Source organism: Pocillopora verrucosa, chromosome 8, assembly GCF_036669915.1.
Source record: "Pocillopora verrucosa isolate sample1 chromosome 8, ASM3666991v2, whole genome shotgun sequence".
In the NCBI taxonomy this organism is placed as follows: domain Eukaryota; kingdom Metazoa; phylum Cnidaria; class Anthozoa; order Scleractinia; family Pocilloporidae; genus Pocillopora; species Pocillopora verrucosa.
Genome location: NC_089319.1, coordinates 13187627 through 13207470, shown reverse-complemented (window position 1 = coordinate 13207470; position 19844 = coordinate 13187627). Strand labels below are relative to the sequence as shown.

Below are 19844 nucleotides of genomic sequence, written 5' to 3'. Positions count from 1 at the left end.
CGCAGGGTGTTTGCTGCTATTGTTTTCCTCTAAAAATGGAGGTTTTCAGCGTCATGTTAGTACTACTCCGTGCAATTGTCCATGTGCGAGAAGTCAACAATTAGAACCGAAAGCGAACGTTGAAAAACCTATAGCGGACGAACAAAATGCATTGTCAACGTTTACACGGGAACTGAATAGTGGATATGTCCCTTCGACTATTGGCTCTCTGAATCTTCATATTTGGTCTGGGGTATGCGGCACGAAAGTCGATAATTTACGAAAGTGGCCTCATTTTCCTTATCACCCACACAGGCGCTTATCTGTATCTGCATTTCATTTTACGGAAAATCCCGCTTCACAATCCACCGGATATAGATTCTTTGGATTCGTCCATCCGAGGGAAAGCGGCGTGTACAAGTTTGCCATATCATCCGATGACACTTCTGAATTATGGTTGAGTGCAAATGAGGACCCTGCTTCAAGTAAGTTGATTGCTCGTGTTTATTCTCCCACAGAATCTGCTTGGACTTCAGATGGAGACTACAAAAAGTATGCGGAGCAAATATCTAAGGAGGTCACCCTTCACACCGGTAAAAAATATTACATTGAGTCTTTACTTAAACAGGAAGCTGGGGCAGTTCATTTGGCTGTGTATTGGTCTCGTAATTCAAAGTTTGAAATTATAACCTCGGATTACTTGACGAGCTTTGTTGAACATAGCTTTGATGATATTCCCCTACACGCGGGTAAACAAAATAGCTTGATACTCGAAAACAAAAGGAAGTTATTTTACTTTCATCGTCTTCCTCTCATTGACCGCGCTCAATTTAGTGGCGTTTTGCCGACCTGTTCTTATAGCCCGAGCTTTCTGGTGCGTGAGAAACTAGTGAAGTACCAAAGTGTTTGGTTGCAACGTGAGTCAAACGTGTACCCGCAAGATGATTCGGTAATGACTAAGGCAGCCTTGACTAACGAATGGACGCATACTAATAAAGTTGCAAAGAAGGATCGAGTAATAGCTGTCGTAGACGAGTTGATGAAATCTTTACCGTCCGGGTAAGTTAACCGTATTTTAACTTGTTTGTAGTAGTATCGGTTGTTTGGTGCAGAGTCACCTCAATATTCGACATTTGGGAATAGATAAGTAGCTTGCTCTTGGCAACCAAAGACACCATTTTATAACGGATGATTGTGTATAACCCCAAGGGACAAATTTGGAAGCAAGTACGCGGATCGCAAAATGTTGACGCATATGTGAGTCAGAGCTCAGTTTCTCATACAGTCCTTTTAATATCGGTGGGCTGTGACATGAACCCTTTACACTCTTACATCAGAAAAGGTATTCTCCATACTATTCTCTATACATTTCCTAAGGTGCTAACAAGGAGAATTTGTGCAACAATCAACAGTTCCTTAGCTGCTGGTAATTTTCTTTGTTCTCGTGACTTTAATTTTTGATTCGGGGGTGATGTTGTCAGGCGAAATTAGATAAACGTGACTCTAAGGTTAAAGGGTTAATGGTGACATTTCGTCTTTTCGATGTGTTTTCCTCTTCTTTTTATGTCGACATTTCTATTTATTTAAAGAAGTTAACTACAAACTAATCGGCGATGTTTTTAGCTTTTCATTAATGTCTAGTAACAATATATGGACAAGTGAAAGTTCTCATGGCAACCAGGTTGATGCCACGAGAACTATTTGATGCTACTCTGCTTCAAAGATTAAATGAATGTAACCGAGAAGTCACAGTTCATAGACCCAACTTTTCGAAACTCCTGTCTAGTGCCTTCATCAGGGGTGATCTAGTCGCTGCAACAAGCGGTCCTTTGTCTTCCAGACAAAGGCGCTGGTGGTAACGTCAAATAGTGGTGATTAGTTTAGACTTATCCCACCCAATTGTACGGTTGGTTGGGCATGTGTGCTCCGACAGAGCTGAATTTTCTTCTTTGCAAAAGAAGATCGCTTTTTGATGCTCTTCCAAACGTGCACCAAACTGACAATTGGTTAGTCCGATATACTCGTGATCAAAGTCATTGCACGGAATAGAATAAATAGCTTCGGTTCGTTTTTCTTTCGTGACAGGATTCTTTCGCAGGTAAATAATATTCACAATGTCTCACTCATGAGTTCTGAAGAGGGTGTGAATATCTCGAATCAATGAATTGAATGATTCTCTTTTTACTTTCGAAACACTTCAGATTCGAAATGAACTCCCCTAGAGGGCCACTACGCATCTTTATGTTTTTTTCATCAAAAAATGTCGCCACGATATCAACAAACTTAAATTCAATCGTAACACCAAATTTTCCAAACTTTCTTCGGAAAAGTGGTCGGCACTAAATTCGGCTCAAACGTCGCACTTCACATGTGCCGAATATAACTCAAGAATTAACTGCATGCATATGTGAAATTCGACGTTTAAATCAATTAAATTCGACAGTTTCGAATTAAATTCCACCTACTTATAATCTGCGATTAAAATAAGAGTTATATTCGGCACGTATGTAATGCGAATTTTTAACCGGGCCTAGGAAAACGCAAAGACACAGTATTTAAAGCGGCCGATAAAGGCGGCGCAGTCGTTGTTTGGTGAGTCGACCTCTACCAAAAAGATGCCTTGCGGCAACTTTCTGACACCTCCTTTTATGCAAAAGTTGACAAGATCTCACCTTCATCAACCAAAACATTGTCAAAAGCACGATTATCGATGTTATAGCTAAACAAGAGTTGCTGACCACTGCGAAAAAATCTCACCATCATCACTCCTAGAACTTCGTGTATTTACTTTTTACCTAAAATCCACGAACCTAACAACCCAAGTCGACCCATCGTTTCTGCGGTAACCAGTCAACTCGCCGACGGACCAACTCGCCGACGGACCAACTCGCCGATGCCAACTCGCCGACGTTTAAAATCGAGTAACAGCTTCAAACGCGAACGAGTTATTGTGTGACAACAACACTGTAAAGACTCATCATGACAATCGGTCAGATTTTTTAAGAAAACTTGGCTTTCTAGATAGGATCTTTAGTAAAAAAAGCAATTCTTTTTATTTGCAACAAAGTTTATAAGGATCTCAAGGCGAAAAAAGTAAAGTAAACATCGCCAATGACTACATCCGCTTCAGACGCGAACGAGTTATCGTGAGACAACAACACCGTAAAGACTCATCATGTTAATCGCTCAGATTTTTTAACGAAAACTTGGCTTTCTAGACAAGATCTTTAGTAAAAAGCAATTCTTTTTATTTGCAACAAAGTTTATAAGGATCTCACGGCGAATAAAGCGACGTTAACATCGCCAATGAACAAAATTGGCTGTAGACGCCAATGAGTTGTGTGAGTCATCGGTGACGTTTACTTCGCTTTATTCGCCTTGAGATCCTTATAAACTTTGTTGCAAATAAAAAGAAATGCTTTTTACTAAAGATCTCGTCTAGAAATTTTTCTCTTGCGAACGCTGATCTATCCCGTGGAGTCAAGGAAGATCTCTATACCATGAATTGAAGAGAGAACAAGTCAAAAGTCTGATATAGTCTGATTTACCGAGAGGTTCTCTGAAGCGAACCGTGTAATCATTTGAATCTGTAATTGTCAAAACAACCATTTTGATTATGAAACTAATAAAAACGATTGAATGGCTAAGAAAAAATGAAGCGAATACAATTGCAGATAAAGCAAAGACAAAAGCCTGGAATGATTTAAAAGCACGATATCCAAATGCAGACCTGAGCAAGTTTAGTGCGCAAGTGTCGTTCGATGATAAAAGACACGCAACAACTGAAGTTTGCTTAAATCGATCAGATGGAGTTCAGTCGAGCGTCTCAAGATCAGACAGAAGATATTGCGATGTTGGCATGAAGAAGGCTCTTGGAATTGGAGGTTTTCCCCTCGAACTCACTCTGAATCGAATAGGAAAGAAGGAGGTCCCAGCAGTTTCATTTCATGAGAATGCAAATAGTCGTTTGCATGAGGAGATTGGGATCTTTGCTAGCCCAAATTAATACTTCAATGCAAATTTCAGAGGAATATTCACATGAACGAAAATTCAGCTTTCTTCAGGCGCAGAATCAGAGGTGGCTCGTGATGCCAAATACGAGCTATTGGCCTCAACGGCTCAACTTTGCAGTATGGTGCGCAACGACAGGTTGCGGAATATCTCGTGGTTGAGGATGCGAACAGAAAGCCAAACATTTCGAAGAGCGTTCAGAGGTTTCGGCTTGCGATTGATGAGGCAAAAGTCTGACTTGATCTGGCAGTCTTACCAGGCACTTGGCTTATGCCCTCAAATCTTCTTAACAGACAGAGTACGGTCGGGTATAACAACAGCCTGATGAAGGCAACTGCTGAAACGAAGCTCGGAGTCAACAAATCAGCGAATTTGGAGATGAAATCAGTCGGAGTAAGGCACAAGAATGGGGGCTCATCAAAAATCAAGCCTTCAGCCCATCCGCGAGGCGGTCACCCTTCAATTAAAGTAATGCGACTTCAACTGAAATTCAGGTGAAGACAAAATCATCAACAGGTGAAAAGCGAAGCTCTTCTAGCGACAGCGAGACAAAGCATGATATGGTTGAGGTCGGATTGATTTCAGCTGGACTGGTCTCGGCCTTCTTGGTTCATCGCTTGTTCTTCTGAAAGCGCTCAACCATGAATATGGCGACTCCCAATTTCAGAGGCCATGCATTTTGTCCGAGGAAGCTGATCACTGATCCAGCAGTCTTGAAAATGAAGCCGACTATTGAACCGATGAGACCTGGGAGAATTCCTGCGATCTTACCTGCAAGAGTCTTGAGCCCTTCCCCAACTCCTTTGGCAACAGACTTCAGACCTCTTGTGAGTGCGCTCATATTCACTTCAATCGTTATTGCGACTGCCAGGACAACAGACTGTGAAACCATACTTATAATAATAATAATAATAATAATAATAATAATAATTTATTGACTTCCAAGGCGCAAATTCTATTTATATATATTCAAATGCGCCGCAATATACTAATTACAATAACTTAAAGATAAAATAAAAATAATAATGATAATGATAATTGGAATACAAAATAACAATTAAATGCGATTCATAATAAATAAGATATATAACATATAACTAATTATAACTTGAAATGTTCTATTTAAAACTTTATCAATGAATAAATAACCATGAAAACTTTATCAATTACAAAATTCTTTCTTAAAAAGAAACGTCTTAAGCTTCGATTTAAAACTATTAATAGAACTAGATTCTCTTATATCCCTTGGTAAATTATTCCATAGCTTAGGTGCCGCAAATATAAATGCCCGATCACCAATTGTTGCCTTAGACTTAAAACTAGGATAACTGAGTAAGGTCTTATCACTAGAATTCCTTAAATTATATCTTGACTCGGGCTTGCGTGTAATTAAAGAACTTAAATAAGACGGTGCTAAACCCTTAAAAATCTTAAAAACAATTAATATGATCTTAAACTCGATTCCTAACTCAATAGGTAACCAGTGCAACTCCATCAATAAAGAAGTAAGGTGACAATATTTACTTTCATTGCATATTAATCTAGCACATGTGTTGAGCACGTTGCAATTTGTTAATTTGATATTCCGGGGCACCATACAATATACTATTGCAATAGTCAATTCTGCTTGAGATAAAGGCATGGACCAGAGTTTTTATGTTCTCTTTAGACAGGTACTTTCTTATCCTCCTCAGATTGTACAAGTAGTAAGAGGCAGAGTTGCATGTTCTTGTTTTGTGAGTCGCCATTGTGAGTTTTTTGAGCCCAAGTTCCTCGCAGATGACACGGGAGTAATTGCTGAGTTGCCAAGACGGAGACTGGAAATAGTTACTTTAGCGAGTTGCTGGGATGTACCAATGATCAGAAACTCAGTCTTTGCGTCGTTCAGTTTCAGTTTATCATTCAACATCCAATTACGAATATCATCAATACAGCTTTCCATTCTAGCCAAAGCAACCTCGTGGTTAACACTAGCATTGGGACAGAAGAACTAATAAAGTTGGTTGTCTTCTGCATAACAATGAATGCCAGGCAGATGTTTGTCCACGATTTGAAAAATCTTGCTCGCATACAATACAACCAATAATGGGAAAAGGCATGAGCCCTGAGGGACACCAGAAGTCAGTTCAAAGTTCATAGAGAGGGAACCATCAATAAGTATTTGCTGGGATCTGTTACTTAGATAAGATGCAAACCATGACAGTGCTGTACCACGAATCCCAAACCCAGATTTAAGTCTCTCCGGTAAAATACAATGGTCAGTAGTGTCAAATGCCGCACTCAAGTCTAACAAAATAAGCAGTGTGACATGCTGTTTATTCATATTTAATAGAATTTCATTTTTAACTCGTGAATTGCGCGCATGCGCAAGAGCGAGTTGTAAATGCGATGTGGGGAATGGCACTCGCTCTCTCGCTCGCTCGATTGGTCGATTCCTGTAAACGTTTTTTCGATTTTAGGCTTTTGAGTGCATTTGATAGTTTTTGGCGAGCAATAAACAAACGAAATGGCGACCTTTGTTGTTAAGAATAGTGGTGGGGTGACAAAGAAGCCAATGATAATCCCAAAAGAGTTTTTTTTTTCGTTTTAGTTTCAACAAGCGGCGCCAGCGACTGGCAGGCATGCAAGGATTCACACTGAAATAACAGAACAACCTTCGTTTTTCATAAAATTGTAATTTACAATCCTTGAACTTGAAAACAATCCGAAGATTCATTGAAAATATCACTTACTGCGAAGCGCTCGGAGTTTACAGATGTTCAAAAGCTTTTTCTGTAATGGCGTGAGATTGAGGACAAAATCGAACATTAGTTTCGTATCGTGTGTTTTTCCTGTGTGAAGCAACAGAAGATGCCGGCGACTAACGAAATTACAAGTTAACACGAAAATCAAATAACACCTAAAAAAACAATTTTAGCTACCGATTTTCAGTGAATTTTTAAAGAACAATTTTCTTTTTCAAGTTTCAAATTTTAAGTTTCAAGACAATTTGAAGATTCAAAATAAATATTACGTACTGAAATGCGAAAGTTATACACCACAAAATTGATAAATAGGCCTGACATGAAATTCTATCTTGTTATTGATTATACGTTGCCTAGCATGTGACTAAAATCTACCCAGGCGGAGATCCAAAATGACGGTGGCAGTCTTGGCTTAGTTATATCACTCAAAACCCGTTCCCGTTTGTCTCATTTCATAAAGAGGGAATCGTTAATGTTTTCATTAAGACAGTATTGCCTTGATTTTCTAATATTTACAATGATAGACAGTAAATTTCTCTTTTCACCCACATTTACTTCCAACCTTTTCTTTTAAACCAGAAACAGAAATGATATACGTTTAAAAGACATGACATCATCCACCCTTGTCAAATACAATAGCATGATCATTTCAATTGTAATGCTTTCTTATCCCAACGTTACTTTGTTTCTTTGCTACATTAGCGAACACTGGACTACTGTTCGTACTCCAGATATGACAATCAACCACAAAATTCCCTAAACCAGATAACATTAAACATAATCCAAAAAATCATGGGTCAATTCACGAGCTTGCTCACAGAGCACTTTTTATTTACTTTCAAGAGTGCGGTTTCAGTACTGTGAAACTTTCTGTACGAAGACTATAACACTGGAAATAAATCATTCGCCACCAAGTGATGATGGAGTTGTTTAGCAACTGCACTTTCAGCAAGTTTGGACTCAAACTGTAAATTACTGACAGGCCTATAATTTTTAAATATAGATTCCAAACCATCTTTCTTGAGCAAAGGCAGAACCAAAGCATTTTTCTATGAAGAGGAAAGGTCACCGTTTTCTAAGGAGTAATCGAGCATCTTAGTGATGATTGGAAGGAGAACATCTAAACAGTCCAACAATAGCTTCGTGGGAATTGGATCTAAGCCACAAGACTTCTTACTGGCTGCTCGAACCAGGTCGTGCACTTCTTCTTGAGACAGAGAACTAAACTTGAAGAGTAGAGAATCAATTTCGATGTCATGAGAAACGCGGTCTGTGGAAGCTTGTTGTTTATCATGATTATCAAGGTCTAAACGAATATCGGCGATTTTCTTAATTAAAAACATACTCATCTCATTAGCTAATTTCTGTTTGTCTTCATGCGGTGGCAAAACTGGGGTACCTGTGATGTTCAAGAGTTTCTTTCTTACTTTAAACAGATGTTTTTGATCGTGGCTATTTTCTGCTATGAGAGTACTATAATAGACCCGCCTAGCCTCATTCATAAGAAAAGTCACATGGTTCCTTTTTCTCTTAAAACCAGCTAGATCAGACTGACATTTGGAAGATCTCCATTTTCTCTCTGCTTTTCGACGTTGACGCTTAGCTTCTATGATATTACTGCTCATCCAAGGAGCGCTGGGACGAGCGAACACTCTTTTTGATGTCATCGGTGCATGACGATCCAAAATGGAGCGCATACAGTTGTTATACAGCTCCGCAACTTCATTACAATCATTTGAAGTGATGTTGCACAAATCACTACTAGCAATATCGTTTTTAAAAGCAACTAAATCCAGGGACTTGAGCTTCCCTAAACTGATCTGTTTAACAGTAGCCAGTACTTTCGTAACATTAAGACAGCACAAAATAGAGCAATGATCGGAAAGAAAGCTATCCGGGGAAGGTGTACCTTTAATGATATTGTCAGAGCTACGAGTAATTATCAGATCCACAATATGTCCTATTACGGGCACAGGTGATTTTACATGTTGAGTAAGACACAACGATTCCAATAGATCCGCAAACGCAATGGTATCTGCATTATCACTGACATCAAGATGAACATTGAAGTCACCAGATGTGCATATTGGCACTTTAGATAGCACCAATGATTTCAGGTATTCACTAAATTCAGGAAAAAAAGTACTTGAAGTAACAGGGTGAGCAGCAGAATACGGTGGTCTGTACACAAGTAAACCATCAATCATATATTCAGAAAACTCAAAAGAAGTCTTTTCCCGGGGGACAGTCGACGTACGTTGAGACTCTCTCCACATAAAAGTGCAGTACCAGCCCTCTACGATCAGTGCGAGGACAATGAAACAATCTGTACCCATTAGGAGGGTTCTTTGCAGACTGCAGCATCATTCTGGGTTAACCATGTCTCAGTAATAGCAAAAATATCAGCTTTGCAATCTTGAACCATAATCACAAAAGGATGCAGATTTATTTCTCAGAGAACGAGCGTTCAACAAACAAAAGGTCAGATTAGAGGAACGATGATTAACTTGATTAGTGTCGGGACCAGGATTCAACTTGAAAAGAATGTCTCCAATCAACGGGCGGAATGTTGCATACGCATTAGAATAATACAAACAAGGTCTTTTAGATCTTCTGTTTACCAGAACTGGATGGACAAATAATAATAAATTATAATAATAATGGTTTATTAGTACTCCACATGGTGGCTCTTCTGTACTAATTCACTAAAAAATTATACAATTGATAAAATATGCATTATGGATATAATAAAATAATATAATGGTTGAAATAGATTTATGGATTAATAGATAACGTGCAACAAGATGTATAATTACATAAATAATATATAAATAAAATATATATATACATAAGTTATGGATAGTTTATGTAAAATTGTATAGTATTGATGATGTTAAATTTATGGACATTATAGATACGCGCGTATGAAAGTAAAACTGACATGAGACATAAAGTATGTACAGGATATGTAAGTGGGACTAAGAACTACTTGTTGCCAATGTCATAAAATGATTTCTGCATTTACTGTCGAATACTTTGAGTTATGTACAATTTTTAATGTCTTGGGGTAGACTGTTAAATAGCATCGCAGCAGAATCTTGTAGTGTTCCAGGAACAGTCGATGGTTCAAGGCGACGCTCACAAGAAGATCTTAGAGCTCTTGCCGGTTTATATTCGACCAGTTTGAGGCAGGTTGGCCAGCAGTTTTGGTATAAAGCCTTGCATATCGTCCTAGTTATGTGATAGTCTCGACGATAACTAATGGGGAGCCATCCGAGTTTCAAAACGTCCGACATATCCGCATAGTGATTGTAAACAAAACTTGCCGCGGCAATTTGGACACGTTGGAGTCTCTGCGTCAGATACTTAGGAATGGGATGACCGACTATATCGTTGTACTCGATTAATGACACCACAAGGCTCTCTGCCAGACGTTTCCTGACATGAAAAGGGGCAAGATTCTTGAGTTTCTTGATAACAGCAAGAGTATTGTAGCACTTTGATATTTTGGAAAGAATGTCATCGTTCCATTTCAGGTTTTTGGTCGATTTCTGTGCCAAGTAATCGAGTGGTTTTGATTCGTTCTAATTTAGCACCGTTTGCATGCAGGTTGATCGGGTATTCATCAAGCTTACGCACACGAGCCAGTTGTTGAGTCGAGAACAGCATCACCTTTGTCTTATCAGTATTCAAACGAAGACTGCACTCACTTGACCGAGTTGAAAGCTGATCCAAGGCATGTTGTAATTGGTCTTCACACTGCTTAATATTTGCAGGTTTGCTGTGCGCGTAGATGGTTGTGTCGTCAGCGTACTGGTGTGATGTTACGGACGCCTCCAGACTATCTGACAAGTCATTGACATAAAGATTGAAGATGACGGGCCCCAAAATGGAACCCTGGGGGACACCGAAGGCCACCTCAATGGTACTTGAAAGTTTGTCATCTATCTAAACAAACTGCTTTCTCTCGGTAAGATAGCTAGTGACCCATCTGAGGTACGATTTGGAGAAACCAACCTTGTGCATTTTTTTAACACAGTTCCATAGGCAACTGTGTCAAATTCCTTCGAGAAATAGGCCAAAATAGCCATGGTTACCTCGCCACGTTTCATTGAGTGTAAAATATTGTCCCTCGTAGCAAGAAGAACAGTGGTGGACTGTGTCCTTTTCTATACGTTCCAAGTGATTCTTTAAAAATACCATCAGGGCCAAAGGATAGAAAATTAACCATCTGACGTAATACAAGACGCTCATATTCTTTGGACAGAACAGGAAGGATCGAAATAGGGCGGAGGTCGCTGTTTGACTTGATCTCTTTAACTTTTGGAATTGCGCTAATTCTGGCTGTTTTCCAGGCGGATGGAAATGTTATATTGTCAATGCAGTTGTTCAGTGTGTGAGTTAACGACGGAGTAAGTTGTTCAGCAGCCATCTTGAGGAACTTGACTGGAATGCTATCTGGACCATATGAACAGTCATTTCTTAGTCTCTTTAACTCCGAGAGAACTTCTTTGCAAGTGACTTTACGAAGGTGAAATGAATTGCCTTCGTCTTCAGGAAGAGAGTCTATCAGCTTCCATAGTTCGTCGGTGCCGTATCTTGCCATATCTCTTTAAGTTTGGAAGAAGACAGTGCCTCTTGATAGAATTCGCGCTTAGTTTTCTTGATCTTAGACTTTAGTTCATTTCTCATATCTCGATAACGGGTCCAAGTGACTTCATCTTTACTTACCCGGGCGGAAGTCTGAAGAGATAGACAGTCTTTTTGAAGTTGTTATTTGTTTATCCAAGTCCTTCATCCAAGGCGTAGGAGGACGTGTGAGTTTAGTGTGTTTTAAGGGCGCATGGCGGTCGTTGCATTCGCGGATAAGGGAGCTTAAAAGATCAACTTGCATGTCAGGATCTTCGGTTGAATACACGATACTTAGGGGCAGCTGTTCAAAGTCCTCAATGAAAGCATCAGCGTTAAAGTTCTTTTCGTTCCGGATAAATTTATACCTTGGGACAAATCTAGTGATGCGAACGTTGATACAAACGTAACGTGCGTCATGATCACTGATCATAAGAGATGAAATGACACCAAGGACAATACGCTGGTACGTCACTAGCCAAGACAACAATGTGTTGAAGACAACAATACTTGTTGAAGATGTTTCTTACTCTCACTCATTTCACGGAGTGAAGTGCCTTCTTCAAGTTCTTCTCTCTTATCATCAATCATTACGATCATCAATGTTCCAAGGAAGTCAATGAAGGGACTTCTTTTTTTAATTACTAAATAAGGTTTACAGTCAAGAAATGGAGACAAGAGATATGTGGAAAGAGGTCTTAAGAAGATTTGAAAAGGAAAACAGTGCGATAAATACAACAGACTTTTATGCTGGAGACAGATTCGGTCTATTCATCGATCTCAGGAAATGAGACAGTCAGGATCGAGATGCCAGATAAGGAAAGCATAGTCAAATTCAAAAATCGCAACCGCTAAATAAGAGTACCCTTTGTGATTTATGCTGATTTTGATGCTTGTACTAAACCAATAAATAATTGTGAGCCAAGTAGTGATGATAGTTTCACTAGTCAGTATCAAAAGCAAAAACCATGTGTGTTCTGCGACCACGTTGTCTGCTTCGATAATGACATTGACACATTGTCTGCTTCGATAATGAGCTTTATTCTCAAGAGCCAGTTGTCTACAGAGTAAAGAGTTATTTGTTGAAATGCTTAAAGAAAACATCAAAAATATTCATAAGGAATTCAACTTTGCCACGGATGAAGATAGGCGTGATTTCAACAATGCTTTGCACTGCTGGATTTGTAAGGGTTCTCCCAATGAAGACCGCTACGCGGCCCGGCCGAAGGCTGACAAAGCGAGGGACCACTGCCATTTCACAGGGAAGTATCGTGGAGCAGCTCACTATATATGCAGCCTACAATTCGAAAAGCTGAAGTTCACTCCTGTCATCTTTCACAACTTGGCTGGTTCTGACTCTCATCTATTGGTTAAGAATCTCGGCAAAAGCGGAGGAAACATCAAATGTGTTCCCAATAATGAGGAAAAGTACATGAGCTTCAGCAAAGATGTTATGATTGCGAATTTCAGTAATAAATAAGGCAAAGAAGTTAAAATCAAGCATGCGTTCGTTTTATCGACAGCTTCAAGTTCATGGCTTGTTCCCCATGATAAATTAGTTTCAAAATTGAGTTTCGAGAAGCCGAAGGTGATAGGTATCCAAGGAAAAAATCGAGTTGGTCTCAAGAAAGGGTGTGTACCCATATGGTTACATGAATAGCATTGAAACGTGTAATGAAATAACTTTACCTCCAAAGGAAAAATTCTACTTTCAGCTGAATGATTGTGGAATTTTGGACAAAGATTATGAGCACGCGCAGAAGGTCTGGAAAGAGTTTAAAATGAAGACGATGGGTGATTACCATGACCTTTATCTCAAGACAGACGTTCTCTTGCTTGCAGATGTATTTGAAGAGTTCAGAAGTATTTGTCTTGAGAAGTATTTGTCTTGAGAATTATAGCTTAGAGGAATGGCAAAGCATGATGTGAGGATAAGAAGAGGGAATGTGAACGTTCACAGAGATCAGGGAATCGTCGAGCGATTTAATCGAACTTTGGGTGAGCTTCTTCCCTTCCCTGTGTAGTCTTGAGATGGACTTCAAAGAGGGAAAGAGATCAACCGAATGGGTTAAGAAGCCTCCAGAAGTTGTATTGGCTTTGAACAGCGAAGAGACAAGACTGACTGGAAAGGAACCTGTGGATCCAGTCAAAGACAATTCGGTTGACGCAAAGAGTTCAACGACTTTTTCAAGACCAGTTTGCCAAAAGGAAAAGAGACTCGAATCCTCAAATAATGTGGGATATCTCTTTGCCGCTGGTGAGCTGGAAGGTGGTCAGAGGCGAGCCACAGATCCAATCTGGTCTCTGAAGGTCCATGATATCGAAAAATCACTTGTGAATGGATGCGAGCCTGTACTCTACTATCTGAAAGATGGTCCAAATCGTGGATTTGTCAGAGAAGAGCTTCAGATTGTTCCTCCTGGAACTGAGTTGCTTCCCTAAGGAATTCTTTGATTTGGAAAAAACTATCTAAAATGAATTTTTCAATAGGCCCAAACCCTTCGAGGTGGGCCTTCGGCTACGCAATCCTGATGAATTAGGTGTCATACTCTTCTCATTTACAAAGACGACACCACGACTTCTTTGCGAGAAGATACAACATTGATATTTGAAAATCTTCACACAAACAATCAACACCCCGATGGTGTGACAGGAGAATCATTTAAGAGAATCGTTCAGGAGAACCGTTTAAGAGAATCGTTCAAGAGAACCGTTAAAGAGAATCGTTTAATATCCACACCCCTCTTCAGAACTCACGAATGAGACATTGTGAATGTTATTCACCTGTGAAAAATTCAAGTCGCCTTAACTGAATCAAGGTTGATTTGAAAATGTGCAAAAGCTGTATTTTTGAAAATTAAAATTGATTTCAAGGTTGACTTGAAATCAAGGTTAAAATTCATGGGTTGCCTTGTAATCAAGGTTGTTTTCAAAATGTGTCAGAATCCCCCTTTTTATCTACTAGTCGTTGATTAAGTCATTTTCGTTTTAAAACTTTCCAGAATATTATGCCGTAACTTTGCTATGAACTAGGTTATTGCTTACTTTTTAGTTCTTTAGTTCGAGTTGAAATTAAGTGTGTAATATGCGTAAGAATTTACAGCTAAGGTTCTAATTGCTGTTGTTTCTTTATTTTTTCAGAAAATACTTTTTGAAGAAAATACACAAAGTGACTCAAAAGCCAGACGAAAAAAAAGGCGATCGCTTCTTATTAAACCTTGAACTTGGCTCAAAGAACACCAGTCAAACATTTAGGCTGTCGGAGCACATTTACCAACCGAAAGGAAATCACAATTTGTGCCTTCCAGATGGATTGAACTGGAATAAAAGCGCCAAGATCTATATCGTTCTACCTGTCAAGGAACAAGGAAACTGGGTGCACTATTTTATTGAACAACTAACTTATGCTAGCTTGGCAACTGGTGACAATAACTTTCACGTCGTTGTTGCTGATTTTGAAAGTAAAGATATTGATATAGCCAAGGCTTTCCAAACACCTCTACTTCACAGCAGGCATAGTATTGTTACACTAAGGGGTAAATTCTACAAGACGCTGGCCCTAAACGTAGCCTGTCAGCTTGTTTCCAACCCAAACGATATAATTTTTCTGTTTGACTTGCATATTGACATGCCCGTGGATCTTTTGGACCATGTTCGAATGGTAAGTACTTTCTTGCTTTTGTTTCTATCGGTGAGTAAGGATATTTTCGAATATGCCTAAGCTAAATCGGGGAATATGTATAGGTAATCACATGATTTTTTTTCTCGAGCAATTTGGGATAAATCAGCACTAGTAAGTTTTTCACAGGCCAACCAAACTGTACTCACCCTACGGGCTCTACGGGCTCTACGGGCTGGTGCAATTTTATCATCCTTTGAAAAATTTACCTATGCTGATTTATCCCAAATTGCTCGAGAAAAATCATATGATTACTACTTTATAATATGCAATCAAAAATATGACTCTGTTTCCCTTTTTTTTCTGTCTTTATTTCGTGTCATGGCTCACCAGTTCGGCCGCTTGCCTTAGCATTTTTTACTCGAGTAGTCGGACTTTTTCCACAAGAATTTGCTTCAAACTTGTAAAACCTCTCTCGAGAATAAGTGAACGTTTGTTTTCTTTCTCTGTAAGGTATCAGTTGACAGCAGTAACCATCACACAAAAGCTATCGCGCTTGTGACCTTCCTCGTCTTTCGTACGAACTGTCGCGTAAGACTCCTCCAGAATTTTATTCAGGGCCTCCGGTTCATACCTTCATATCCGTTTTTGGAAGTCAGACTTTTAGCCAGTTGTTTTTCCTTTGTTGAGTGTTTTTCTTTTAGTATTCTCCCTCAAACTCTGAATTAAAACGTCGTTACTTTACGACAGAATTCGAAAGCACCTGAGCAATTTCACTGAAAAAATTATTCGCCTCAGGCTCAGTGAATTATTCAACAATATTCACTTCATCTTCGGCCAATAATTGTTAAATATACCTCAAGTGATATTTCACATTTTCAAACCTTACTTCAACTAAGATGAAAGCGTTTGCTTAAAGTTTGATTCAAGATGAGGGAGCGTTTAGCCCGCAATGTTAGAGAATATGGAACATGTTTGTTTGTTCATGAAGTCGTTCCACAGAACTATGAAAAGTAAACATCCCACGCAGCAAACAGTAAGCTGTTCGTAAACATTTTTCCTGCGCGTTGCAAAAATATTTGAAGGATACTAAACACAACAATAGAGGCTGTTGACTATTTTTGCTTGTGACTGTCTAATAGCGTGATATCTGGAAATTTAAGAATCTGCAATAGTTCTCAATACCAACCCGATTAAACTTTGACGTCTCCATGTAAGAAAACAAATTTTTAATCACATGAGCCAGAAGTACAAATCATTCAGGTGTTCGCGTTTGCTTGTAACATTGTGTATTCCTCAAAACTTCGCTATTGTACTAAAAGTTACGAGAATGTAGGATGTTATTTGTATTTGTAGAACACCATTGCTGGTCGATTGGCTTATTTTCCAATCGTTGGCCGACTGAATTGTGGCAGTACTTCTGAAGAACATCAAGGATTTTGGCAATGGAACGGGTTTGGAATCGCGTCAATGTATAAATCTGATTGGGAGAGATTTGGGGGTGAGTTCAATTAATATCATACCTCTTTTTAAAATAATTGAAAGTGCCGGCGGTTTATTATTTTAGTCGGTAGAGCACTGTGTTTCCATGTAGAGGGGAGTGGGTTCGAGCTCCAGACCGCTCCAACACCTGGCGGTCGTGGGCACCATCTTGTAAAATGAATGAGGAGACGATAAATAACCCATTAGGTTATCTCAAAGACTGGAATGCGATGGTTTGGCCTTGTTCTTGGGGGTATCTGCTGAAAGATTCCTTTTATTCTTTGTGAGCTGTTGAATGCCGTCCAGTTGAAGCGTGCGCAGTGTTGTGAAGTGAAAAGAAAAGAAATCCTCAAGTCTTCCTAATCTGTTCAGTTAATTTAAAAACTCCTGTTCTTCATAACAATTGATATTTTGCCTTCTGAATGGACCGAAATTGGAGATCAATTTGTCATAAAACCTCTATGACTAAAGATGTGGTCAACATATTCCATGTCTGAGAAAGAAGGTCGAAGCTCATGGCAAGAGTCAATTTCAAGTGTTAGCCTGAAGTCTACGAAAAGTTGTCATTTTCAGTCGGCTTTGTAATCCAAGTTAGTTCAGAACACATTGAGGATTGCGCGAGCTTTTCAAACCAATCACATATCGAAAATCAGTGAAAGCAAAGCAGTCTCGGAATCCTGGAACTCTTAGACGCGTTGAAAATCACTCTACTTTTTCCATTTTGGTCTTTTATAATTTAACAATGTGTATCGTCCGTTTTTTATGACGTAGAGGAACGTCTCCGAACGTTGTAGTGTAATTTCTGTGAGGAATTTCTTCATTGTCTTTGCTAGGGATGAATGCTCAGGAATACAAGTACAATTGGGGTGGGGAAGACTGGGACCTTCTTGACCGCGTGATGCAGTTACCCTTGGAAGTGGAGCGGATCAGGTACCCAGGCCTCTATCATCATTATCATAAAAAAAAGGCAAAGTGGAATTAGAGTGGGATTAGTGAGATGAGTCTAGAAACATTAGTGAGGTTAAAAGTTACGATCCGAGAGATCTAACAAAATATACATTTTTCAACTCTTTGCCGTAATTAACCAGGCAGATTAACAGTAGGGTATTAAAACGTCGGAAAAGCTAATCGCGGACGTAATCTTTACCTTTTTTATGTTTAATCATCTGATTTTGTTTTGCTGTTATTTGTCGTTCTTTTTTGTAGATTGTGTTAACTTTTACTAGTTAACTTGATAATATTGGATTTTTATCTTTCACTATTTGCATTCGTGAATAAAGAATTTTGCTATGGGTATCAAATAATTTAAGAAAACGTTGATCTAAGGTTGCACTAACAGGCACCAGGACGAAAAATAACAAAACAAGTAGATGGAGGGAGGATGTTTTTGTGTTTACGACTTGCCCGCAGAAGACCCGCCTGTTATATCTAGAGGGGGGCATAATGAGATGAAATGAGGATAGTCTCACTTGGTCAAGTATTAACTGGGTGTATGTCAAGATCAAGCAACAATAGCTGAGGAGGGGATATTTCTCAGCGGAATCCCATTATTAGACTACGAAAATTCCCCTCTTTTCCGCCAAATTCGCTGCTCGAATTAAAAAAAATGAGTGAAAAAAGTTGATGTTAGCGCGCCGCGTGGAATATTTTTGACTCGCGCAACGGATTCGAAAAGGAAGGGCGGCTCGCATCTCATCCCGTTATCAAAACCCCCATACTCTCTCACGTTTACTTTATCGTTATTGCGCTTCTAATTTCAATAATTTCAAAACTGAATTTTTATCGGAAGTTAAAAACAGGGCATTCGATTAAGAATATATATCGGGAACCTTTTGGGTGTAAATGTTAGTCTTCAAAATGTGGAAAATAGTTAAAGAAGGGCTCAACTGGGTTAATATAATGGAATTTAATCTCGAGGAGTGATATACCAGTGTGTTGACCTGACAACGAACGAGACCGTGGGTCGCAGTCAATTGTGATACGCCGAGTATTACGGGGGTATTTAGTTTACTTTTTTCATGCCTAAGACTATCGATACTGTTCAACGTAGGTCTTGCTCTGGCAACAGTTTCATCTTGCACAACAAATTTAACCAAAGGCTTCTTTCTAGGGCAACATGCTTATTGTTTTGGGGCAAAGACCATATAAAGAATATGTGAAACTTTTCAATTGCTTTGTTGTAAACAACATTATGTAGTTTGGGTGGCAAGAAAATTCCTCAAAAGTCCCTGAGGTACATGTGCTGGGTGGCGAGAAAAATTCCACTTTTATCCCACGGTTTCTTTCATTAAATTTATCATCAGGAATACTTATCTAGCAAATGACCTATACGTTGGTACAAATATCAATAACTCGCTCTGCAGAGTTCCATTTCACTGTTGTTGCTGAAGAAATGTAAAATGGTTTCCGTGTTTACATAGCCTGATGTAAACACGCGGGAGGTTGGGAGAACACGAGATAAGCGTAGGAAACCACGACGCGAAGCGGAGTGGTTTCCAGCTTATCGAGTGTTCTCCCAACCTCCCAAGTGTTTACATCAGGCTATGTAAACACGAAAAACCATTTTACATTTCTTTTATAAAATAACTTATGAAAGAGGAACGAAAACCGTGTTTACATACACTCATGTAAAATGGTTTTATGGCCAATCAGAGCGCGCGTACTATTTGAATTATTTTAGAAAAATTCGTAACACCTGCCAACATGTCTAGCGCGGGAATTCTTCTGAGGTTATGAGTGCCAGGTTCCTCTACAGCTGTTTGAATTACAGTCAAGTCGCCCACGAATCAACTTGCCCACGCCAACTCGCAACGGCGTAAAGTTAACGAATCGTTGTTGAAACTTCAGTCACTTTATTATCATTCCAAAAAACATCAATCTTTTACTTAAAACAAGATTTATTCTATAACGAGCTAATTGGAGTGATTTTATGCACGGGCGAGTTGACGTGGGCAAACTGGTATGTGGGCGACTTGATCGGATACCATTTTTGAATACGATGCTCTCTAATGAAGTACTGGTACTGAACTTGACTAGGCCGCAACACCAGAAAGACTTCTGTGGCTTATCGCATCTCCTAGCCATGCATCAGGTGGAAATTGCAGCCATTTCATAGTTTTCTAAGTGGAGCAGCTATTAAATTTACCCCATGTTTCGAAGCATCTTTTCTCTCTGAGTCATTACATTGAGAGACAAAAAGAAGGGAACATGAAAGCTATTTCATACTTTTAACTGGAGTGCTAGCTCCTAGTTAAAAGAGGGCAAACTACCTCCATTTCACTGGACGGCAATGAACATGACATTAGCATGACTGGTAGCATCCAGCATATTCTTCGACTTTTTCAAAGATCGCCATCTGCTAATCTGTTCAATTCAGGAAT

At 39.2% G+C, this 19844-nt stretch overlaps 1 protein-coding gene across 1 annotated transcript in view; it reads left to right on the top strand.

Moving 5' to 3' along the window:
- LOC131779961 (beta-1,4-N-acetylgalactosaminyltransferase 3-like) overlaps nt 1–18908 on the top strand; it is a 19174-nt gene extending 266 nt beyond the window's left edge. The window contains exons 1-4 of the mRNA XM_059096579.2: nt 1–1038; nt 14505–15024; nt 16339–16483; nt 17298–18908. The exon at nt 1–1038 is cut by the window's left edge and continues 266 nt beyond it. Coding sequence (XP_058952562.2) covers nt 1–1038; nt 14505–15024; nt 16339–16483; nt 17298–17446 — 1852 coding nt within the window. The 3' untranslated portion in view covers nt 17447–18908. The remainder of the gene's footprint in view (nt 1039–14504; nt 15025–16338; nt 16484–17297) is intronic.
- The last annotated feature ends 936 nt before the right edge of the window (nt 18909–19844 follow it).